Below are 26,235 nucleotides of genomic sequence, written 5' to 3' on the forward strand. Positions count from 1 at the left end.
TGGATTCCGGTGTGTGGTGTTGTTTGTACAGTGTCCTATTTGGTGTGTGGGCACCTGTACTTATGCACGTGTTCCAGTCATGGTGGCTGCAGCAGGTAAGTGTGTTTCTGGTGTTCTTACCAGCCGACTCTGTTGCTGTATTCAGTCGTCCACATTTCCCTGCAGCTAGGCCTGTGGAGACTCTGGTTCATCCGTGTCTTGGATGAACCTGGTTGTCTCTTGTCCCTGTCCCCTAACCTCAGGGATATTCAGGGATTTCAGGGTTCTGAGGTTCCAGTGTATGGGCCCTCCTACCTTAAGGGTCGACTCATACAGTTAGGAGAACAGGGCCAGATTTAGGGATGCTTTAGGTGGTGAACAGCTCCCTTTTCTTGGCAGCCTGGTCTAGCTGCTACCCTTATCCCTTTTACATTGTACGGTTTCCCCCATTCCCCACCGTGACAACCCTATCCTGTAGAGCCATGTGTACTCTGTGAGCCACAGTGTATTGTTTTATATGATTCCAAATTACAGAAATATTCTCCCTCTGCAACAGTACTTTTAGAGGTGAATAGCTCAGTAACATGGCTTCTAGAGGCATACAGTATTGTAGTAGTCCCCCATAAAAGTCTATAGCCAACGTTTCAGGGTTTGGTACAACTCTTAACTGTATTGCCCTGTATAAATGTTGCACATTTTATGAAATCATCCCCAAAGACATATGTATGTCATAAAAGAATTAAATAAAATGACTGTCTGAGATATTTGTCTTTAATCTTCCCATTTTGCAATTTCTCCATTACACGGTTTTCTTTTTGAATCGCTTTTGTTGAGCTGACAATTTAAGATATATAAATAAGACTGGCAGATATAACAGTATCAGAATACATTGCATGGCCAAGGATTAATGAGTTCTTTAATCCTCCTTATTCTGTCAGTCTGACTTCTGTAAGTGTCTAATCATATTATTGATGATGATGAAACTTTTGCTTCACCCAAAATTTAATTTCTTTTGCAAAATCATTTTAGATTTTACAGTACTTACGTAAGAAACATTTTAAGAACAGATTTTAAAAATAACTTTTGTAGCACATTTACCGTATGTGCACATTACATTTGGGATGTGAAGGATACCCATTATATTTTATGTGTTCTTACTTTAAGGACATTTTAAAAGAATCTATCACATACCTGGATATAAATCCAAATAAATTGTTAGATGTGCGCTTGTCTTCTCAATAAAATCCTCTTTTTCCCATCCCGATTGGTGCCTGCATTTTGGAAAAATCCTTGCAAATTAACTGCTTGGTGCGACAAGGACGTCACCGTTGCGCCTTGTTGCACTAGAAGCTATGCTCCTTACTGCTGCCTGCCCCATCCTTCCCAGCTTTGACTAACAGGGCCAGGCATTGGCAAGGTAATCTTGCATGCCCTTGTACTCTCGCCCCTGTGCATTCCCCTCAGGGATCAGCGCACTCACAGTAAAAACTCCATCTTCCAGCATTAGGCCTGTACTCTGTGTGTGCTGATCCCAGTCTGCAATTGGACAAAAAGATGGTTAAGACTTGCCCCTTGACTAAGCCCACCCCCACCACCATTCCACAGCTGAACATGGAACAGCAGATTGTTTTCTCTGCAGACTTTTTAATGCTTGTTTCTGGAAAAATGAAAAAATGGGAGCGGGAGCAACGTTATCTGTTGTTTACTTTCATGATTCATTTGTAGGTTTAGTTTAGTTTCAAAAGTCATTTATTTGGGTTTTAGCGTCAGAAAGTAAATAACTGAGTAAGAAAACATAGTTCATTTGTCATTATTTGAAATAACAAAAAAGACAAGAAAGAAAAAAAACATGGACAGGAACATAAATAAAGGAAAAATTCCAATAACATTTCAAAATGATACAGATAAACACTGAAGTACAATGGGGATTGCAAGTCATCAATTAATTTCCTTGAAAGCGTAGAGTAAAATGACTATGTGCCAGTGGGGGGGGGGGGGGGGTGCTATAAATTAATACAGTAGCGGAGATCGGTAGAATGAGAGGAGTATAGCCAGGGCTCCCAGAGCTACTTAAAGGCTGCATAAGAGTCAGTACGTATAGCGTTAAGCCGTTCAAATCAAAGTATCTTATTGATTCTATCTTATACAGCCTGAAAACTAAGTGAGGCGCCATTTAAAGGCTATATGAATTCTGACAGCCAAAAGAATGAATTGTGATAGCTTAAATTTAGCAAACGTTAACCAGGACGGTTTATCCCCAAGGAGGCAAGGGGCCGGGATATCGACACCCCAATATTGCCGACACAAGGGAGCAGACTCTTCCCCAGAAGCCCCTCATTAGTGGACAAGTCCACCATATGTGTAACATAGTACCTTCAGTAGTGCAACCGCGGAAGCATCTGGGAGAAACTTCAGGGTATATGCGGTGTAGTCTAGCTGGAACCATGTAGGTCATATGAAGTATTTTTATGGATGTTTCAGCTAAGGTGGTTTGCCAAGAGCCCTTAGTAAGAGTCTGGGAGCGCTGGAACCATCGAGAAGCTGAGTACTCCGCCTCCAAGTCCTCCTCCCATGCCTTCATGTATGGCAACTTGGAACCCTCAGCTGCGCCATTAAGTATTCCATATATCTTGGACAATAGACCTTGTTGTATAAAGAGTAGGCTATTGAACGTTCAAAGGGAGTATAGTCAAAAGTGCCAGTAGGCGTCTGAATAGAATGTAGAAATGAGAAGATCTGGTTGGCATTGTATAGTTCTCTTATTGAAAGGTTAAACCTTTCCCTGAAGTCAGCCAATGAAATGAGTTTGCCTCTTACTAGGAACCTGTGTAGGGTTAAAAAATTATTGGATTTCCACCAAACAATTGCATGGTCCTGAAGGCCAGGCAGAAATGCAGGATTTCCTAAAATATGTACCAATGGTGAGATAATGGATATGTACCTGACTGATATCCAGAGCAACAACGAGTAGTGGGATAATAGAGAGTTGGGCCGAACAGTATACAGCAATGGACGGGTTGACCAAATCAGGGCCATCCACGAATATGGAGCAAATAAGGTACACTCCAATGCAATCCACAACGGTTGCTCCCTGGGATTAAGATGTGTTAGAAACATTTGTGCTAGAGCTATACGCGGGCGTTTATCTGCCCATATCAATTTTTGAATATCAGTTTGTAGCTGTTTTAAGTCTGAAGTGGACACCGGCACAGGGAGGGTTCTAAACAGGTACAACAGTCTGGGGAGAACCACCATCCTGATGATATGAATTCTGCCCACCTAAGAGACTGGAAGAGATCACCAGCCTCTAAGGTCCTCTATAAGTTTACGATAAAGAGGGGTGTAATTAATTTTGTTGACCTAATCAACCCTGTTAGGTAGAGATATTCCCAGGTAGGGGATAAAGTTATGTCTAATTTGGAAAGGGAAATTTTGTAGTAAAAGGGACCGAATCTGGGGTGTTAAATTACAAACGAGAAGTTCGGATTTAGAGTGGTTGATAGAGAGTACTGAGGACGTGGAGAAGGTGCCTAACACCTTCATCAGGGACGGGAAGGAAATTACAGGATTGGTAATGACAGGGGTGTATCTATCACAAGGCAAACAAGGCATTTGCCTAGGGCGGCACTTGAAAAGGGGGCGGCAAAATGCCTTGTTTGCTTAGTGATAGTTACACAATATGCTAAATATATTTTTTGCCCCTTGTCCGATCCTTCATTATGCGAGCGGCATCGCCGGCGCCGCATAGTGAAGGAGTTGAAAAAATTACTTCCTCCCGACCTCCCCTGCCTTTTGCGTCCTCACGTTGCCGTCGTGACGTCACACGGAGGTGTAGTCACGGGCCGGCAACGCTAGGGTGAGCCTTATCTCCTCCAAGTGCAGAGCGGATCCTGCACACGGTCACCGTGAACACTGAGGCCAGGCCCCGGCCACCAATGCACTGAACCCTGAGCCTGCTGTCTTCAAAAACTGTAAGTACTTAAATTACAGTAATTCACAAAAAATCTATTACTTAGTTGTTTTATGGGGTAAGGGGGTTGGGACCCGTTGGGTGGTTAGAGGGGGGAGAATTAGGGAGGGATTAATACTGTACTAACTCTAGCTGCACATTGTTTTTTAACAAGGAAGGGGTAGGTCAAATTTATATTGGGGGGGTGCCCGAGTTTAGTCTCGCCTAGGGCAGCACAAAACCAAGATACACCACTGGGTAATGGTAAGGATAAGGTCATCGTCAAATAGGCTTAGTTTGTGTCGTGGCCACCTATAGAAAGTCCTGTTATATCGGGATGTGATCTGATGAGGATAGTTAGGGGTTCCATAGCGAGTGCGAATGTGTTCCCCTTTGAATCTTGATGGGTAAAAAATAGGACGAATAAAGTTTTAGATAGGCTTCAGGGGTAAAATATAAGGAGCGAATGACCCGTAGGAATGAGCACCCAATACCCACAGCAGTCATAAATCCCAATCTAGGGTATCAAAAGGCATCTTGTTAGCCCCTTGGATTATGTTAAGAATTTTTTGAATATTGTCCGGGGCTTCCCTACCTGGGATAAATCCCACTTGGTCTTAATGGATGATGTCAGGTAATAACCTATTAAGGCGACGAGCTAGAATAGAAGTAAATAGTTTATCATCCAAGTTGAGTAGGGAGATAGGCCTGTAATTAGAGGACAGTAAAGGGTCTTTGTTCAGTTTAGGTATGACAGTGATTCTAGCAGAGAGGAACTCCAAAGGGCGTAGGTTTAGTTTAAATGGAACCTTTCATCAACTTTATGCTGACCTCACTGAGGGCAGCATAAATTAGTGACAGAAATGCTGATTTCAGCAGTGTGTCACTTATGAGCTAAAAGTAAGTGGTTGCTGAGAACCAGCATCATAAGCATTGCAGCACAAAGCCTTGAAAACAGTCAAATTTACTTGAGAAGAGTCATGGTTATTCATAATCTCCTGCTCTCCTCGCCCATCTGCTGATGACTGGCAGTTCTCTCCTAGAGAGAAAGGGAGAAAACTAGGTAGAAGACTGTCAATCATCAGCAGGTGGGCGGGAGAGCAGGAATTCATAAATAACCAGGACTCTTCTCGGGTGGCTGTGACTCTTTTCCAGGCCCAGTCTGCAATAGGGTTGTTTGATACTTTTGTCCCGGTATCGATACGATACAGGGATTTGCCTTTTATCGATACTAGTCAGTGCTACTGCACAGCCCAGTATGAGAGAACATGAGCGCGCTGCTCTCAGCACGGCCATGTTCCCTCAGCAGCACGGGGAGAAGGCAGCAGTCTCTCCCTCCCCCTGTGCTGCTGTTGCCGCGTCCACCAATAAGAGCGCAGAGGGGCAGTGGAGGGGCTGTGGCCACTGCGCCACCAATGATAACTAACATTTAATACATTACAAATATAAGCGGCAGAAACACATTGCCAGCACCCTGCCTCTGACAGGGAGCTGCGATCCGCGGCAATTAACCCCTCAGGTGCTCCACCTGAGAGGTTAACTGCCACTGATCGCAGCGCCCGGGTGCCGACAATGTGTTTCTGCCGCTGGCTGTATTTGTATGTTAAACGTTAATTATTATTGGTGGTGCAGTGCGCCCTCTCCCCCCCCCAGTATTAAAAACATTGGTGATGCAGTGCGCCCCCCGTCCCCAGTATTAAAAACATTGGTGGCAGTGGCCACAGAGTCCCCTCACCTCCTCTCATTGGTGGCAGTGGCAGGTTCTGATCGGAGCCCTGGCTGTGTAATCTTGGGGCTCTGATCAGTTACCATGGCAACCAGGGCGCTACTGAAGCCCTCCATGGTAATCTCCCTGCTGCTGTGTGTACTATACACAGGGCAGCATGGAGAGTGTGAAGTCCTATTCACCCTATCAGAAAGATCTATTAGAGTGAATAGGACAAGGGATTAAAAGATCCCAGGTAAAAAAAAAAGTTTAAAAAATACACCAAAATAGTATAAATCACCTCCTTTCCCAATTTTACATATAAAATATGTAAACAATAAATAAATAAAATATTACATATCGTCACGTCCGAAAATATAAAAAAAAATCTCTCTTGCGGTGAACACTGTGAAAGAATAAAAGAAAAGAAAAACTGCGCTATTCGCCATTTTTTTATTTTTTTACTCACCTTGTTCCCCCCCAAAAATAGGATAGGACTGTTCTATTATGGGCAGGACATTCCATAAAATGTGGAATGCACGCTGCTTTTCTTGGTGTTTTATTTTTTTCACATGGTATCGAGTATCGCAATACTTTTTTATGGTATCGAAACAACCCTAGTCTGCAATGATTGTGATGTTGGTTCTCGGCAACCACTTGCTTTTAACTTTTAAATGACAGACCGCTGAAATCAACTCACCTGTCTCTAATTTATGCTGCCGTTAGTGTGGGTAGCATAAAGTTGATGACAGGTTAACGGAATTTTCTATTCATGTCCTATCCTCAATATATGATCATCGGAAGTTCAACACCCTGTACCCTGGGCAATTAGCTGTTCCGCAATAGCACTTCAAATTGAATGGGATCAGCGAAGCAGTAACCAGTTCCAGCCCCAGAGGAACTGCAGAACAGCTGATCAGTGGGGTAGTTCAGGGTGTTGGACCCCCACTGATCAAATATAGATTGCGTATCATGAGGATAGGCCATCAGTACAAAAGAAAAGGCAGGAAAACCCATTTAAGCTTATGTAATGTATATACATGTGATAACTGATTCTAAAAAAATCATCAATAATCAAGCAGTTGTAGGTATTATATGAAAAATTTCTGAGAAAATGTAAAATTCTAAGGTAAATTGAATTTTAAAGTAAAGCACATCCCATGAATAAGCTTATTTACTGGGTTGTGATTTGTGGATGTGCAATGGAAATACAGTTTAAGCATTCAGCTCTCCACAACCCACAAACTGGCACAGTATTTATGCTTGGGCTCACAACTTGCTGTAAATCGGCTCTGCCCTCCAGGCTTCATTGCATTTTAATTTATGCCCAAGACAAGTGGTACTATAATCATTTATTAAAATGTCAGGCTACAATTTGAAATTCATCAATGTGAAAGAAGATAAAGCTTTTGAAGAGAATTATGTTTGAAACAAGCCATTTGCTGGAATGAAGTTTCTTGTCTTAGATTTAGACTGAGGGGGAAATTTATCATGGTTGGTAAATTTGAGGTTAGGTTTAAGATTGGATTTGCTATGCTAACCTGCCCCAAATTTATGAACATGGGGGACATTTATCAGTACCATTTATCAAATCTATGCAGAGGTGTAAATTTCGGTTTAAGCACATGGACTGCGGAAGGCTGTGCTTAGTTTATGATGAGGCACATGCCTGGTGATAAATTAGGTGTAGCCTCTCATATTGTGTGTAATTAACATAGACTGGCGTATTCACGCGGCCTGCCACATTTACCTCTATGTACCCCAATTTTCTGGCATAGAAAAAGACTGAAATCGAATACCTAATGTGCCTAATTTATGATGCGGCATATGCGCAGAGTTCTGTGTGACTTGATTTTGGCATGGTGAGCTGTACGTTATTATTGATACCAATTTGCAGTATAGTACAACTTTTTGTTCACTTTTTATTCAGTTTTGTTATTTTGGGGGGGAAGGTCAAATAAATAAAAAACATCATTTACATTTTTTTCCATTGCAGTATTTACCATATTTTCAGATTCTGTGTATTTATTATTGTTTATTTTCATATGCAAAATTGGGTTATTATTTTTTTTACATTTTAAAAAACTTTTTTTAACAAAAAAATGTTGTCCCATTATTAGACTTCAACCTGTGATCTTTAATATCAATAGTTTTTATTTTTATTTTGATTAAAACCTGTGATCTTTAAATCTAGAGTATCAATAGTATACTACTGCAGTCTGTCTGTTCACCACTGAGAGGGAGGAATAAAAAAAAAATGACAACCCCTTTAAGCCCTGCCTCATGTAGGGCTTAGCAGGTATTTTAGTATGGCAGATTTCGGAGCCTTCACATGGCCCCAGGCTACCACCCTGGCCCATCCCACCTTTTGCCCTGGCTCCTACCCTGCCACACCTCCGTTGTATTCCTACTGACCCAGAGAATGAAGGGCACAGGTCAATTTTGCCACAAAAGAAACACCGTAGGAACAAAACCCATAAAACGGTGGAGGAATTGTTGTTTTTTTTCAATTCCACCCCATTTGGAATTTGTTGCCTGCTTCCCACTACATTGTATGCCATATTAATGTACAACTTGTACCGCAAAAAAATAAGCCCTCATATAGATATGTGAATAAAAATATTAAAAAGTTATGGCTCAAGGGAGATGGGGAAGAAAAATGAAAAAACCTCCGGTATCTTAATGGTTAAAAGGGTTATCCAACCCCTATTATGCCCCCCAAAATGCAACAGATCTTCACCCTTATGGCACCAGAATATGCCACATGTCCCTCCCCTCACAGCAATGAGTTCCCCTCACTCACGGCATCTGAGAGTGTTAAAAAACTGGAAGTGTGGGATTCCTCTTCAGGCGCACTTTCCCCCAGTGGAGATCAGGGAAATGACCATGTTCTATAAATAAGCCACAGCCTGTACTAGACTTCCAGGCTCATTGTGATATGTCCCAGTTTAGGCTACTAAGTGGCAGCACTGAACTGTGATATAGTGATTTCTATACAGATTAATGGAGCAATTTACATCTGATGATTGTAAGTTGTGGTCCACTTGAAGAACCTAACAAAAAATAAAACAAAATGTAAAAAAAAGTTTTGAAAATATAAAAAAAATATAGAAAATTTAAATCATCCCAATTCCCCAAAATAAAAAGACATTATGGGCATCGCCACATGCGAAAACACCTATGCTATTAAAATTTTGAAAAAAGTTAGCCAATATGGTGAATGGCGTAACAGAAAAATATTTTTAAAAAGGCCGATTCGATTTTTTTTCATTACTTTATCGCCCAAGAAAATTTAATAAAAAGTGATCAAGTCATACACACACCCAAAATGGTATTGTCAAAAATTAAAGATCGTCCCACAAAAAATTAGCCCCCAGACATCTCCGTAGACATAACTATAAAAAGTTATGAGGGTCAGAATATTGCGATGAAAAGAAAAAAAAAAAAATTATCAAGTGAGTCCTGTGTATTTAAGTTTTATTTAGACTCTATTTTTAAAATGTTTCTGTGGGGATTTGAACTCATAACCATCTACATTAAAAGTAAGAACCTTAACCAGTGGGCTATAGAGCTTAATGCTAAGTCATTGCTGAAAAACCTCATAGGAGTTTCTCTTGTTTTAAAATCCTCATAGAAACATCTATGAGGTTTTTCCGTAATGACTTAGCACTGAGCTCTATAGCCCAGTGGTTAAGGTTCTTGTCTTTAATGTAGATGGTTTTGAGTTTGAATCCTCACAGAAACATTTCAAAAATAGAGGCTAAATTAGACTTGTATACACAGGGTGTTCCCCAAGCATAGTATCCATGCTTGGGAATACCCCTTTCATGTTCATAACCCTGACTCCATATATGGAGTCTAACAGTATAAAGGGGCCTTTCCATGACAAGTGTTGATGTGAAAAACCTATCTTTTTGTTAAGTTGTCCAATATAATTTCTAATAGGCACAAGTATTGCAAAATGCTGGTGACAGGACCACGGTTTGTGAACCATAATAATTATTCGTTTGTGATATACAATAATCCAAGAACTCAACACAGAGACCATGAAAAAATAAATTGAAAGGTTTTTACTACAATAACATTGTGTGCTTACTATAATATAAAAAAATTTGACTTTCACCTTCTCCGAAGTTGACTTTCTCCTACAGTTCTATGTGAGGTTACACCTACCTGTATATCAGTGGCGTGCCTAGAAACCCCTCAAAGCAGCCGCTTTCCCTATAGCTACGCCCTGCTGTATATGACTAGACAATTGAAGTTGGTCATCTATTTTAAGACAATGCCAATACAAGCTGCTAAACGGTAGAAAGGAGAAGTGTGTCTCTTCCTGCCCATCATATTCTATTCAGACCTCCCGGTTTATGTCACACTCGTGCTGCAGTTACAAAACTGGAGTAAAATGAATTATTTACAACAGTGTGAGCGACAATGTAGATAAGATCTTCCAAATGGGTAAATGAAGCAGAAGTACAATCTTCATTGTGGTAGGCCTTTATCTTGTCTTTATTAATAGTGCGTCTAGCAGGAATACAAAGAGAAGTCTTTCAGCAGTATGATAGCTAGGAATAACAGTCTACGTACGGTTGGTAACACCGTAAAGGCAGTTCATGAATATATTCTCTTTCAAGCTGCACGATTTTAGCATCTGTCTACCATATAAATTATATGTTATCATGTATTAAGAAACTTTGCTTCGTTCACATTTTTATCTTTCTTAACTTTTGTTCTTTTTTTATGAACATGCACAGGCCCAATGCAAGAAACAGTATATGATTTCTGGAGGATGGTGTGGCATGAGAATACTGCCAGCATAGTCATGGTGACCAATCTAGTAGAAGTTGGCAGGGTAAGATTTTTTTTTTTCCAATTTCATATTAATGTTTATTTTTCATTGGTGATAAAACGGAGTGCTTTTTCTTTAATATAAGCTAGAAACATAATTCTAATTATGTTTGTATACAAGAGCACAGTGGTGAATGTGTTATGGTCCTGTACACCTAATGATTGTTATTAATAATGATTCCCATAAATAGTAATAATTAACAGTTATCAATAATTGTTTGTAAGCAAAACTGTTGTATCAGTCTAATGGAAAACTTTTACATCAATTTTAACAGTTTGGGGCATAGTTTTTCTTGGCGTTTACTTGGTGCACCACTAGCCTTAAATTAGTCATCATAAATGACTGTCCATAATTGCCAATGTTCACATACAATATTTTAAACAACTGAAATAATATTGATTAGGGAAAATTATCCTAATTAATACAGTTTACAACTGCTCCAACAACATCCCTTTGATATGCCATCAGTCTGTGACCAGTGGGGTCTCCCCACAGATAACACATTGAAAAATTTAACAGAGTGATCAAAAAGTCATACACACCCCAAAATGGTATCACTGAAAAGTACACATTGCCCCACAAAAATTAGCCTGCCCACAGCTCCATAGACATAAATATTAAAAGGTTATGGGGGTCAGAATATGACGATAAAAAGCAAAAAAAAAAATCCAAAGTTTTTTTTATTTTTTATATTAAAATACAAGAAACTATATAAATGTAGTATTGTTGTAATCGTACTGACCCGGAGAATGAAGAGAACAGGTCACTTTTACCGCACAGGGAATGCCGTAAAATCAAACCCGTAAAACTGTGGCAGAATTGTGTTTTTTTCCAATTTGGAATCTTTTTCCCTGCTTCCCACTATATAGTATACTTGTCCTGCAAAAAAACAAGCCCTCATATGGCTATGTGAACGGAAAAATAAAAAAGTTATTGCTATGGGAAGCCAGAGAGTAAAAAACAGGAACAGGAAATCGCCCGGTCCTGAAGGGGTAAAGCACTCACCTTGTTTTAAGAGGAAGTACTGGATGATTTTGTTTTCCTCATTTTTTCTGTAGAGCTAAAATATTCTTTAGCACTGTACACAGGAATGCCTGATTTTGGAAATCCTTCAAGATAGCTCAGTTATATTCTCTTGACTACACTGGGGCTAAATCAGCTAATGTATTTTAGCAGCTATTCAAGATCACCACCATCTTCTACGTCCATCAGAACCAAGAGGGCTCTAAAGGCCCGCATACACATTAGTATATTGTCAGCTGAACCCACAGAGAATGGTGGTTTCAACAACAGTCAAATGTGTGTGGGGAGATCCTGACTCTCCTCTGACATGGTGTCAAGGGGAGAGAAGGATCAGAAGTGAATATTTTTGCCGGACTCTTTTGTTCTCCTTTGGAGATAAGCTGCCTCCAGAGATGTCTTTCTCCCCTCTCCGCATTGAATACACATTCGGCCAAACTGAACATTCATTTATATGGGAGAATTGGGAGACACAGCCATCTGCCAGACAAAAGTTAAATGTGTCTGGCAGCCTTAAACAGTTGAGGCCACTGATAGATTTAGCAAACGATTGATGGGAGAAAGCGTTCCTTCCCAGCAATCGCCTGCTCGTTAGTGAAGAAGACCATTTCATTTACATGCAGAGATCTTCTCCACAGTATGAGGAGGAGGGATCACCAATGCCATTGTTTGTCCCCATACAGAACCATTTTTTTTTCAGCAGCAGAGCATGTTTTGACTCAGGCGGCACGATCTGCTGCTGAAAACGACGATTTTGGAAACCGCACAAACAATCATATTACCTGATGAACAAGCGTTTCATTAGAGATTATCTGGCTGATGCTTAGACAGCGTAAAGGGACCTTTAGCTGTAGTAGCTCACTTTCCCTAATCCTCTGATTGACATTGGCTTGAGACTACGTACTAGGTATATTGTCCACCTACACTATAGTCCAAGTACTAGGATTATATTTGCATCTTCCTAACCCACCTATTAAAGGGGTTGTCCAGGTTCAGAGCTGAACCCGGACATCCCTCCATTTTCACCCCGACAGCCCCCCTGACATGAGCATCGGAGCAGTTCATGCTCCGATGCTCTCCTTTGCCCTGCGCTAAATCGCGCAGGGCAAAGGCATTTTTCTGAGTTCCGGTGACATACCGGGCTCTCTATGGGGCTGACAGGCAGCCCGGTGACGTCACCGGCACTGATGGGCGGGATTTGGCTCTGCCCTAGCCAGTAAAACGGCTAGGGCAGAGCTAAAGCCCGCCCCTCAGAGCCGGTGACGTCACCGAACACACTGCTGGGCGGAAGTTACCGCCCGGCAGTGTGTTATTGAAAACACAAGAGCCCGTGCCCTGCGCGATCTAGCGCAGGGCACGGGAGCGCATCGGAGCATGAGATGCTCCGATGCCAGGCTCAGGAGGGCTGCCGGGGTGAAAATAAGGGTATGTCCGGGTTCAGCTCTGAACCCGGACAACCCCTTTAAACAGTGGAAAGAAGAAAAACTTAGTATGTAAACTAGTTGAGTTCTGAATCTTTATGCGCCACTCAGGAACTGTTTTCTGTACACAAAGAAAAACACTCTAATTTTCTGATTGCACCTTTGTGTCCTCGGGCTATTGAAGAAGTTAAAGTACCTTACTCCGGCACAATGTAATAGCACTGCAATGAAAACAGATATGTCTCCTGATAATTGTGCTGGTAGCTGCTTTTCATCTCATACTAGAGCTATCAGTCTTTAAATCTGCATAATGATTTAAATTGATTTCTGAGCTTCATTTTCTCTTACCGCCTGTCTGCCTTGTGCGAAATCCCATTTACAGATCATCTTTGTTGCTGCAATACACGGCCTGGCAAAGTGAGGGTCGATGTTCGCAAGCATTTATTGTTTCGCAACTTGGCAAGGGCAAACCATCAAGGCTGCCTGTTACCCATATTATCTTTGCAGAGTAGGATAACAGCTGTTATTTTCACAAATGCCTTCTTGACCAGCCAGGGCCTGCCCAAGCCACCAATGGACCTTTGTCATTCTGTTTGACACTGTGCACAGCTGTGTACTTGTCCCTTTAAACGTCTGCCCCCAGGAGTGACTGGATATGCTTATATCTTGTAAGCTTGGTTTTATTAGTGTCTGATTCGCCCACCAGACAGCGTGCAGTGCAATCTGCGTGGCTCCCACAGGAGACTTTTGCGCTGGTAATTTAAGCTAATGATTTCTAAACATGTTAAGTCAGTTTTGAAAAGATCTCATTAAACTGTAACTGTTTATTAAAAACTTAAATGGAGCCTTTCATGCATTCAGAGATATTATTTGTTGTGTCTTGCACAGTGCTGGTAACAGGTGATAAAATGATTCCATTCATAGAGGCTTATACTCTGAGGAGTAAACACATTAGCCAAGTCTTATGAATGAAATGACTAACAGTATCGATCTTTGCCTTGTCATTAATGCAGTGTATTCTTTTTCTCAGCCGATACGTATTATGATGCTTCTCTCTGTGCAATGTCTTCAGGCATCTTCTGTAAAAATTGAACAGACTGAATGAAAAAAGTGGCCAGCTATCGTTTTAGGTCATATTTTAGGAGAGTTAATGGACTTCTGACAGGAGGAGGTCGAATAGCAAAAAAAGGCTGTTGTCTCAGGTCACATTACTAAGTGAGGATGTAAAAAAGGCACGTTAGTGGTTGTAGATGGTCCCATGTAGCCATGTTAGTAGTTGTGAATGGTGCCATATAGCACTAAGTGTTATGAGTCATTCATTTCCCGACATTTGCAATTCATATTGCCTAGTTTAAAGGGGTTCTCCGGGAATTAAGAAAATGAAAATACTTGAATATTACTTTATTATAAATACATTCCCAAATACCTTTCATTAGTTATAATGTCTTATATTGTCTAGGGAGAAATCATTAGGAGAAATAAAATGGCTGCTGTCCTAATCACACTGCAGGACAAGTTACTTCAGAGCACTGAGCTATAGAACTGTCTCATCCTCCTCTCTGCTCTACTTGTCAGGGATTATAATTCTGAATACAATTGATAAGATCTTCAGCTGAATCTCTGTATGAATGGAGTTCATGAAGAGACATGAAGTGCTGAGAGGAGGGTGGGGGTGTAGCTAATGAGCAGCAGAACTTGTCTGCAGTCTCCATTACTACAGCCCCACATTACCACAGTCTGTCCTGTTCGTCCTCTCTGTACTTCATGTCTCCTCATGAACTCCATTTCTACAGATATTCAGCTGAAGATATTATCAGCAGATGTTGATGACCGTCTGTCGGTGCACCAAAGACCTAATGTATATATTAATAAAAAATGAAAGTACCCAGTAGCGGAACAACAGATCAGCATAATTTAGAAATAAATCTATGCAGCAGGGTCAACCCTTCCAGGCATTATTCATGGTTTAATAGGGACGAGCTTGCTGACAGATGCTGTTTAAGGTCCCCATACACATTAGTGTATTGTCATCCAAACCTGCGGAGAACTTGTGTATGGAGAGTTCTCGTTCCTTCCATAACAGAGATGATGTGGAAGAGAAGGGTGAAGTGGACTGAATTTTTTCACCCGATCCCTATGTTCTCCCACTAGATAGATAATCTGTTGCCAGAAGTGTCTGGCAGCAGCTCTCTCCTTTCCCTATTGACAACACATAGGAACCTAACATATATGTGTATGGGAGAGTCGGGAGGAAGCTGAGAGTCATAGCCATCGGCCAAATGATTTTTCAGCCAACAGCTATTGACTGTTTATGGCCACCTATAGTCTACTCTGTAAGGCCAACTCGATAATTGTCAGATCTGTGGACCCAGGTTTCCATTTAGCTCTCTTGCCATGCTTCCACATTGTAGCATATTGCGTTTATTAGTGTACAGGGTTATCCTGGAAAAGATAATGATGACTTATCCTCAGGATAGGTCATCATTATCACATCAGCCGGGGTCCAAGTTCCGGCACTCCCGCTGATCAGCTCTTTCAGGGAGCCACTGCACTCACCAGAGCTCTGGTGAGCAGTGCAGGCTCTTGGCAGCTTTCTAAGGACAGCACCATACATTGTATTGTGGCAGTGCTTGAGAGCTCAGAACCATTGACTTGAATGTGTCTGAGTTGCAACTAGGTCATGTGGCCGATATACAGTGATGTCCGTGGCCTAGGAAGAGGCTGTGGCGCTCAGGGCCTCTTCTAACAGCTGATCGGCAGAGGTCCCGGGTGTCGCACCCCTGCAGATCTGAGACCTATCCTGAGGATAAGTCATAAATATCTTTTTTTGGATAACCCCTTTAACCAGCCATTAAGAGGGTATAGGCTGCATAAAAGCAAAGGTTTTCGGAAGGTAGCACTGGGTCCTAGGTTACATAGATCAAAACAGAAGTCAACTTTCATGTTTATTTCATTTAAAATCCGAAAAAAGGAAGTGACCAAGGTGATTTGGGGAGTACAGCTGGAACTAAAAGTTACACACCAGTGTCCATGTAATGAATGTAAAGTTTTACGTTCCTCAATTACATCTATTATTTTCAGCTTGATCAGATTACAATTTGTTTTAGGAGCTATATTATCTTTCCTCATTAAGCTTATGAAATCATTAAGCAACGTGATTCGGAATCCACCATGTCCTGAATTATCATACCAGAATTCAGGCCAGCAACAACATATGCACAGAATTTATAAACTGTTTATCGCGTTCACTCTGCGCAGAGAACACATCCTGATGTCTACTTCACAAATATTAGCATTTTGCTACTGTGTTAAAAGTTCGAGGAGAACATGATGACAGGAAACAGAGCAGAAAACAAGGAACACAAAGTTTTATTTTCTTTGAATGAATCTGTCATCATAAGTGAAGTAGATCATTCGAAGATCTAAGGTTATTCAGTCTCACCATGTAATAACTGAGCAGCAAGTTGATGTGCTGTGGTCACTGGAGCAGGACCAAAAGCATTGGAAAAAACAAATGTTTTTCTATGTAATTCTGGGAGTGCTGGACACAGAGATGATGCCTGGTAAAATACTAAAAAAAAATTCAAGAGTGTTCAAGAGAGGAAATAGCTCCCATTACAGAGCTGTCTTTGCAGCGTCGGGATGGACATCTAAGGCATTTTATTTTGCTTTGATAAAGTGGGCCTCTTGTTTTCGCAGCTTTACACTAGATTTGTTGACAGGACACTTTCATCCATAACCTACTTTATTCTATGTATGAAGTATTGCTAGGCTTGAACACCTAAAGAACAGCTATTTTAAGACAGTTTTTTTTTTTTTTTCACACCAGTAAGTGAATACATCGTATATAATTAGTTAGATTATAATCAAATATCCACATGACAGGTTCCCTTTAAGAGTGGAAAATAGAAATAAATAGAAAACGTGTGCACACGGAGGCCGTCCAACCTGAGAGATAGTCAGGGGACCTATTTTAGCCAAATACCTTTTACAGTATGCGCTTTCAGAGAAAGGATTAGCCTATTATTAAGGTTTCATGCACACAGGCCGTAGTTTTGGTCCACATCCAATCCACGTTTTTGGCGGATCAGAAGAGGACCGCAAAAAAAATGCGGACAGCACACCCATGTGCAGTCCACATCCATGTCCATTCTGCAGCCCCTGAAAAAAAAATAGAACATGTCCTATTATTGGCCATTTTGCGGTCAAGAATAGGACTTTTCTGTAGACAAAGGGGGGAAAAAAGGCAGCATGTTCACAGCGGGGATCTGTGTTTTGCAGACCGCAAAACACTTACAGCTGTGTGCATGAGGCCTATAGGAACCTGTCAGCATGAAATGCAGTGCAATCTGCAGACAGTACTGAATGTTATGGAGCAGGAGGAGCTGAGCAGATAAGTATATAGTCTTGCGAGAAAAGATTTATTAAAACATGTAAATTGTTCATTTAAGCCTCTGCACTTTTTGAGCATCAAAGTCATGTGGGTGGTCCTACTCAGTGATCGACAGCATCCCCTGTTTGCTTAGTCATGCAGCTAGCTGTCAATCACTGAGTGACACCACCCATATGAATGTGATGCATAAAAAGAGCCAAGACATTTATATAACCTGCAAGCCGCAGGTTGTGCACCCCTGGTTTACGGCATACCTCTCTACTTTTCAAAAGAAGGAAGAGGGGAACTATGTGCGACGCAGCAAATTTTTTCCGCACTAGGCCACGACACTCTAAGGCCCCTTGCAGACGAGCGTGTCCGGATTAGGTCCGGATGCGTCCCGGTGCATTGCGGAAAACCTGCGCGATTAGGTACGCAATTTCTGTCAGTTTTGACTGCGATTGCGTTCCGATGTTCAGTTTTTATCGTGCGGGTGCAATGTGTTTTGCACACGTGTGATAAAAAACCGACTGTGGTACCCAGACCCGAACTTCTTCACAGAAGTTCAGGTTTGGGTTAGTTGTAGTGTAGATTGTATTATTTCCCCTTATAACATGGTTATAAGGGAAAATAATAGCATTCTGAATACAGAATGCTTAGTACAATAGGGCTGGAGGGGTTAAAAAAAAACAAAACAAATAATTTAACTCACCTTAAAGGGAACCTGTCACCGGGATTTTGTGTATAGAGCTGAGGACATGGGTTGCTAGATGGCCACTAGCATATCCACAATACCCAGTCCCCATAGCTCTGTGTGCTTTTATTGTGTAAAAAAAACGATTTGATACATATGCAAATTAACCTGAGATGAGTCCTGTATGTGAGATGAGTCAGGGACAGGACTCATCTCAGGTTAATTTGCATATGTATCAAATTGGTTTTTTGACACAATAAAAGCACAGAGAGCTATGGGGACTGGGTATTGCGGATGTGCTAGCGGCCATCTAGCAACCCATGTCCTCAGCTCTATACACACAATCCCGGTGACAGGTTCCCTTTAATCCACTTGTTCGCGCAGCCGGCATCTCTTCTGTATTCATCTGTGAGCAATAGGACCTTTGAGGACATTACTGCGTTCATCACATGGTCCATCACCATGAAAGGTCCTATTGCTCACAGATGAAGACAGAAGAGATGTCGGCTGCGCGAACAAGTGGATTAAGGTGAGTTAAACATTTTTTTATTTTTTTTTTAACCCTTCCAGCCCTATTTTACTATGCATTCTGTATTCAGAATGCTATTATTTTCCCTTATAACCATGTTATATTGGGAAATAATAATGATCGGGTCCCCATCCGATCGTCGCCTAGCAACCGTGTGTGAAAATCGCACTGCATCCGCACTTGCTTGCGGATGCCCCTCACAGTAGCAATTCCCAGATATGTGCCCCTCACAGTAGCGATGCACAGATATGTGCCCCCCTCACAGTAGTTATGGCCAGATATGTGCCCCCTCACAGTAGCGATGCTCAGATATGTGCACCCTCACAGTAGCCATGCTCAGATATGTGCACCCTCACAGTAGCCATGCTCAGATATGTGCCCCCTCTAAGTAGTTATAGCCAGATAGGTGCCCCCTCACAGTATCGATGCCCAGATATGTGCCCCCTCAAAGTAGTTATGGCCAGATATGTGCCCCCTCACAGTTGTGATGCCCAGATATGTGTCCCCCTCTCTCAGTAGTTATGGCCAGATATGTGCCCCCTCACAGTAGCGATGCTCATATATGTGCACTCTCACAGCAGCAATGCTCAGATATGTGCCCTCCTTGAGTAGTTATAGCCAGATACGTGCCCCCTCATAGTATGGATGCCCAGATATGTGCCCCCTCACAGTAGCAATGCTCAGATATGTTCCCCCTCACAGTAGTTATGGCCAGATATGTGCCCCCTCACAGTACCTATGCCCAGATATGTGCCCCCCTTATAGTAGTTATGTGTAAATATGTGCCCCTTCACAGTAGTTATGCACAGTTATGTGTCCCCTGATAGTAATATACCCAGTAAAGTGCCCCCTGACAGTAATATGCTCAGTAAAATGCGCCCTGACAGTAATATGCCCAGTAAAGTACCCCCTGATAGTAATATGTCCAGTAAAGTGCCCCCTGACAGTATTATGCCCAGTAAAGTGCCCCCTGATATTAATATGCCCAGTAAAGTGTCCCTGATAGTAATATGCCCAGTAAAGTGCCCCCTGACCGTAATAAGCCCAGTAAAGTGCCCCCTGACTGTAATAAGCCCAGTAAAGTGCCCCCTGACAGTAATATGCCCAGTAAAGTGCACCCTGACAGTAATATGCCCAGTAAAGTGCCATCTATTAGTAATATGTCCAGTAAAGTTCCCCCTGAGAGTATTATGCCCAGTAAAGTTCCCTGTGATAGTAATATGCCCAGTAATGTGCCCCCTGACAGTTTTATGCCCAGTAAAGGGCCCCCTGACAGTAATTTGTCCAGTAAAGTGCCCCCTGATAGTAATATGTCCAGTAAAGTGCCCCCTGACAGTATTATGCCCAGTAAAGTAGCCCCTGAGAGTAATATGTCCAGTAAAGTGCCCCCTGATAGTAATATGCCTAGTAAAGTGCCCCATGATAGTAATATGCCCAGTAAAGTGCCTCCTGATAGTAATATGTCTAGTAAAGTCCCCCCTTCACAGGCATTAAAAAAATTAAATAAACTGCACATACTTACCTCGTTCTGCAGCAGCAGCATGCCATATGGAGCTCCTTTCTGGTCCTCCCCCTGCCATGCCCCCTGCCTCACCACCTACCCAGTGTGGAGTGCCGCAGGGGTGAGGAATGATAAAGCAGAGAGCCGACGAGGGCTCTTGCTTCATCATTACAGGCAGCTGCCTCTGCTTCCTATGGAAGCAGGGACAGCTACCAGAAATCGGGACATACCTCCCCCGTACCAGTACCGTAGGACAGCCACTGAAATCTGGGACTGTCCTGCAGGATTCGGGACAGTTGGGAGGTATGGTTTAGGGGCTTTGGCTATTTGAATGTATGGAACCCTGATATTTTAAAATGTTAGCCCTGCTGGGAAAAAAGGAGATGAAAAACCAAATTAACATAAGGGGTTGGGGGTGACAGATTAAATCTTGAAGAGGCAGAAAAAGGAGCTGTCCGCAAGGGGGGCTGTATCACCAAGTCTTGTATGTATGTGTTGTACTGCATTAGTCATGAGGTGTATTGTATCCAGGTGCATTTTGTCACTCTACAGTTGTTTTTTCTTTTTGTATTTTACTTGCAGAATTTTTTTTTTTATGTGAAATTTTTTTTGCCAATAAGTAGCATGGGGTTTTTAGGTTCTGCATCTACTAGTAGTCAGTGTAAACTCTGCTTGGCTTCCATATGGATAAAGAGAGCTGTAAATAATTCCATCATAGACAATTAGTCAAAGATCTTCAGTCTGTAAAACAGCAGTTGTGCCAAAACCTGGGAGTCAACAGTTGGCAGCAGCGATCTCCAGGCATCTTTGTTTTGCCTGGACCGGGATCGGGATCCTCCTGCAGCTGCTTCCTGTTATGTTCTTTGAAGTTATTTACAGCATGTGGCTAATGTTTCACAGCAACAAATACACAGACACAGGACATACGTGGTTAGATAAGTGCACAGCCAAATTGAATGTAATTGCAGTCTGCTATTAGTTGTCATATTTTTGCTTAGTGTTATTAGGTGTAGATTACAGTACTTACTCCTAGTGTGACGATATCTGTTTGCCCTTATTTGTTTCCATAGGGATATCATTTGTATCCATTCACATCCGCTCCTTGATAGGGCATCTGGCTGACCTGTTGCATGTGCACATGGCAGTTAAGAGCATCTGTGTTGGTCCCATGTTGATATGTGCCTGCCATGCTGAGAAAATGATGGTTTAATATGTGCAAATGTCGCTCTAGGAGCAACGGGGGCGTTGCCATTACACCTAGAGGCTCTGCCAGGTGCCCATTAAACTGGTTAACTAGCTTCATAGGTACAAATCTGCTGACAGATGCCCTTTAGAGCAGGTTACAACCTAATTTCCTTACCTAAGACATACATATATACATATGCTGTATATAGCAGATTGCAATACAATATCTGCCAAACCATTTCATTAGAATATTAAGAACCAGTACCCCCTCCCAAGCTGTGTCTTTTACAGTGGCTGATGGATCCATATTCCTTTTGGAGGAGTCTCTCTTTTGGCTGACATAAGCAAATATGCAAGTTGATAAATACAGCTATAAATATATCATCAATTAAGTTTTTTCCTGTTATTTTTACTTTTTATTTGGCATGCTACATTTTTGTCTGGCAGTCTTCTCACACCATGAGAGAAAATGCTTAAAGGGGTATTCCGGTTACCATAAATGAAACTTTTTTTTTTGACTAATTCATCATCAATAATTACCTAATATAATGTCAATTTTACATATTTACCGTTCAGTAGTTATAAAAGTAGTTGAATGTAATATGGGCAGTGACATCAGCTGCCCATTACTAGTTCAGCCATGAATCCCTAATTACCAATATAACAATACATTTTCTTTCTGTAGGCTGTAAAATCAGATTTTTGGTTCTTTTTTTAATTAGTCAGGGATGTAGTAAACTGCAATATTGTCTCTCCGATCAAATGTGTAAATCTTAACCACTTCCAGACCAAGCCATTTACCCCCTGCCTGACAAGGCCTAATTTTCCAACTCTAACATGTCACTTTATGTGGTAATAACTTTGAAACACTTTTACTTATCCAAGCCATTCAGAGACTGTTTTCTCGTGACAGATTGTACTTCATGACAGTGGTAAATTTGAGTCGATTTATATCACCTTTATTTATAAAAATATGCAAAAGTTAACGAAATTAGAAAAAATTCACTGTTTTCTAAATTTGAATACCTTTTTTAGACAGTGATGCCTCATAAAATATTCATTAATTAACATTCCTCATATATCTACTTTATGTGCGCATCATTTTGATAATGTAATTAAATTTTTTTGAGGACGTTAGAAGGTTTCGAATTTTTTAAGCAATTTTTTAAATTTTGAAGAAAATTTCCAAAGTCAACTTTTTTAAGGACCAGTTCAGTTCTGAAGTCACTTTGTGGGGCTTACATAGTGGAACCCCTCCCCCCCCCCCCCCCCCATAAATGACCCGATTGTAAAAACTACACCCCTCAAGTTACTCAAAACTGATTTTACAAACTTTGTTATAAACTACACCCCTCAAGTTACTCAAAACTTTGTTTTACAAAAAATGTTTTCTTTAACACATCGAGGGGTAACAGCCAAACAAAACTTAATATTTATTACCCTGATTCTGCGGTTTACATAAACACCCCACATGTGGTTGTAAACTTATGTAAGGGCACACGGCAGGGTGCAGAAGAAAAGGAGCGCCATGTGGTTTTTGGAAGGCAGATTTTGCTGAAGTGGTTTGCCATGTCCCATTTGAAGCCCCCCTGATGCACCCTTACAGTAGAAACTCCCAAAAATGTACCCTATTTTGGAAACTAGGAGATAAGTTGCCAGTTTAATTGGTACTATTTTGGGGTAAATATGATTTTTAATTGCTCTTTATGATGTTTTTTGTGAGGCAAGGTAACCAAAAAATGGCTGTTTTGGCACTATTTTTTTTTTTTTAACGTTCATCTAACACGGTACATAATGTGCTATTTTTATAGAGCAGGGTTGTTATGGAGGCAATTATCTCAAATACGGTATGTTTACTTTGTTTGAGTTTTACATAAAGCATTTTTGAAAAAAAAAATTTTTTGGGTCTCCATTTTCTGAACGCCATTTTTTTTTATTTTTCTGCAGATCGTCTTGTGCAGGGGCTCGTTTTTTGCAGGAAGAGTTTTTGATCATTCATTATTTCACTTAATGGGGTGTAATAAGGTGACCAAAACATTGGTTGTTTTAGCACAGTTTTACTTATTTATTTTCACTAGAGGGGTTAGGTCATGTGACATTTTTATAGAGCAGATCGTTACGGATGTGGCAATACCTAATATGTATACTTTTTTTATTTTATTTAAGTTTTACACAATAATAGCATTTTTGAAACCAACAAAAAAGATTTTTTTTGTGTCTCCATAGTCTGAGAGCCATAGCTTTTTTATTTTTTGACCGATTGTCTTAGTTAGGTCTCATTTTTTGCGAGATGAGGTGACAGTTTGATTAGTACTATTTGGGGGGGCATACGCCTTTTTGATTGCTTGGTGTTGCACTTTATGTGGGTTATATGTTATGTTATATGTTAGGTGACAAAATTGCTTTTTTGGCACTGTCTTTATTATTTTATTTTTTACAGTGTTCTTCTGAGGGGTTAAGTCATGTAATATTTTTATGGCGCTAGCTGTTACGGATGCGGCGATACCTAATGTGTACACTTTTTTTATTTATTTCACTTAAAAATTATGTTTCTCGCCCAGTTTCCTTGGGGGACACAGAAGACCTTGGGTATAGCTCATCTCCATAGGAGGCGTGACACTAAGTGAAAACTGTTAAGCCCCTCCTCCACAGCTATACCCTCAGCCTGGAGAGAGAGACTGCCAGTTTTTTAGCTTAGTGTCCAAGGAGGCAAGACACTCCCTGCTCTGCAGGGCTGTTTTCTCCTTGTTTTAATTTTTGATTTTTACTTTTTTCTTTTCTTTTTGTTCCAGAACATCAGGGACAACAGAGACGCACTAGACCTCTCTGTTTCTCCCGGGGTCGAGCTGCGCCAGTGCCGGTCTTCCGCACTGCTGCCTCCCCCACAGAAGGCAAGGTGGATCAGGGCAGCCCAGCTCCCCTACATCCCGCCAGCACAAGGGTCGCCCGCACGCCAAGTCCCTCTTCCAGCGTCCTGCCACTACGGTGCCAGTAGCTGAAGGGGCGACCCTGCTGGAACGGACCGAGGGTGAAGACGGCTATGGTGAGAGATTGGCTTCTCCAGCCCTACGTCCGTTCCCCCCCCCCCCCCCCGGTCTCCTGCGTGCCTGACCCCCATACTGACAGGGCCTCTGGACCCTTTTGTCCCTGCTAGCCCTAGGCTGGCCCCTGGCTGCCACAGGGCGACATTCTGCTCCCTCTCCTCCCCTCCATAGGACATTGGCACCCTTCTCCCTGCAAGAAGCATGCCTGGGGAGCTGCAGAGGTTCGCACCTAGCTGCCCCTGACGGTGGGGTTATGCAGGCTTCCCACCCTCACAGACCCCAGGGTCCCCCTCCCTCTTACCGGCCACTGCTTTCAGGGCCAGAGGGCCCGCGCCTTGCTGCCCCTGACCCATCACGGGCACCGGTCCGGTCAGCACTAATATTCCGGTGCGGCCGGGCGCCGCAAAAGATTTTAGGCTCCGCGGCTCCCGCGGCGGGCCGCCATTCCAGGCCCCCTTACTCTTCCGGCCGGCGGGGTGGGCTCCCGCGGCCAGCGAGCCGCCATTCCGGCCCTCCTGTCTCTTCTGGCGGCGGGGTGGGCTCCCGCGGCCGGCAAAACCGCATTCCGACCCCTGTCTCTTCCGGCCGGCCGGGTGGGCTCCCGCGGCCGGCATTGGGCTTGACTATGCCCCAGCAGGTGCCGGTCGGCGGGGCTCCGCTAATTTGGTCCCAGGCTTCGCGGCCTGCTGGGCCGCAATCCCGACCGGCCCGCGGGGTGGGCTCCCGCGGCCGGTTTGAAGCGCCGTTCCGCCTCAGGTCCCGGCGGTATGACGGGCCGGGCGCCGCAATTTAGCCACCGGCTTCGCGGCCTACTAGGCCGCAATATTCCGGTCTCTGGTGGAGGGGGCGGGAACTTCTCCAGGCGCGAATTTTTCCCGCCTGGAGGTTCCTCCGCCCCCAGGGGATCGCACGCCGCCCTCCAGGCCGGATCCCTGTTAACCCTTTGGGTGCAGGCCGGCTCCCAAAAATGGGTCTGTATAGTTGGCCCCCTTTTTTCTCCTGTCTCTCAGGGCCCCTATATGGTGGCTCCCCTTTAGCCTCAGAGGCTGAGTTTAAATAATAAAAATAAAAATAAAAATTATAATAATAAAATAAATAATAATAGATCATGATTTCTATTGGGCTGCGCAGGACGCTGCAGCCTCATCAGTAATGCTGCATGTCTGCATGACCTCTTTCCACAGGCGGCATGGTGTTGCGCTCCCAGCCTGCGTCGCTGCTAGGGCATTTCCCCTTTTAGGCGGTTTTCTTGCCTCTTCCAGGATACGGCGCTGGCCAAGTGCATTCGGCCCTTCTGTAGGCAGCATTCATCATCTCTCCAGTTATGGTGCCTGCCATGTGCATCCCCCCCCCCCCCCTCCTAGGCGGGCTACTGCACTCTCCCTGGCTGGCCATGTGCATGACCCCCTTTTTAGGCGGAATACTGCACCTTCACCGGATACGGTGCTGGCCTTGTGCACGACCCCCTTCCATAAGCGGAACGCTGCACTCTCTGGATTTGCTGCCGGCCATGTGCGTGACCCCCTTCCGTGGGCGGAACGCAGCACTCACTGGATTCGCTGCCGGCCATGTGCGTAACCCCCTTCCTGGGCGGAACGCAGCACTCTCACTGGATCTGTTGCCGATCATGTGCATGACCCCCTTTTTTAGGCGGAATACTGCACTCTCACCGGATACGGTACTGGCTATGTGCACGACCCCCTTCCATAGGCGGAATGCTGCACTCTCGCTGATGTGCTATGATGTACTTATGTACTATGTTATTATGCTGCACTCTCACTGGTTTCGCTGCCGGCCATTTCTTAGGCGGTATGCTGCACTCTCATTGGATTCCCTGCCGGCCTTGGGTATGCCTCCTTCCCTCAGGCAGCATACATACATCCCTCTGTCTTTGGTTGTTTCCTCGCAGGTACGTTGCTGGCCACGTGCATGTACCCCATACATGGCAGGGTGCTTGCACTCTCGCTGGATCCGCTGTCGGCCATATGCA

General features: G+C 42.9%; 1 protein-coding gene across 5 annotated transcripts in view; it reads left to right on the forward strand.

Annotated features, from left to right (window-relative positions):
* The window catches only part of PTPRM (protein tyrosine phosphatase receptor type M), a 766,319-nt gene that overhangs the window by 699,520 nt on the left and 40,564 nt on the right, over nt 1–26,235 (forward strand). For all 5 annotated transcript variants that reach the window (XM_044295693.1, XM_044295689.1, XM_044295690.1 and 2 more), the window contains one exon: nt 10,385–10,482. In XM_044295693.1, coding sequence (XP_044151628.1) covers nt 10,385–10,482 — 98 coding nt within the window. The remainder of the gene's footprint in view (nt 1–10,384; nt 10,483–26,235) is intronic.

This window comes from Bufo gargarizans, chromosome 5 (assembly GCF_014858855.1).
Source record: "Bufo gargarizans isolate SCDJY-AF-19 chromosome 5, ASM1485885v1, whole genome shotgun sequence".
Classification (NCBI taxonomy): Eukaryota; Metazoa; Chordata; class Amphibia; order Anura; family Bufonidae; genus Bufo; species Bufo gargarizans.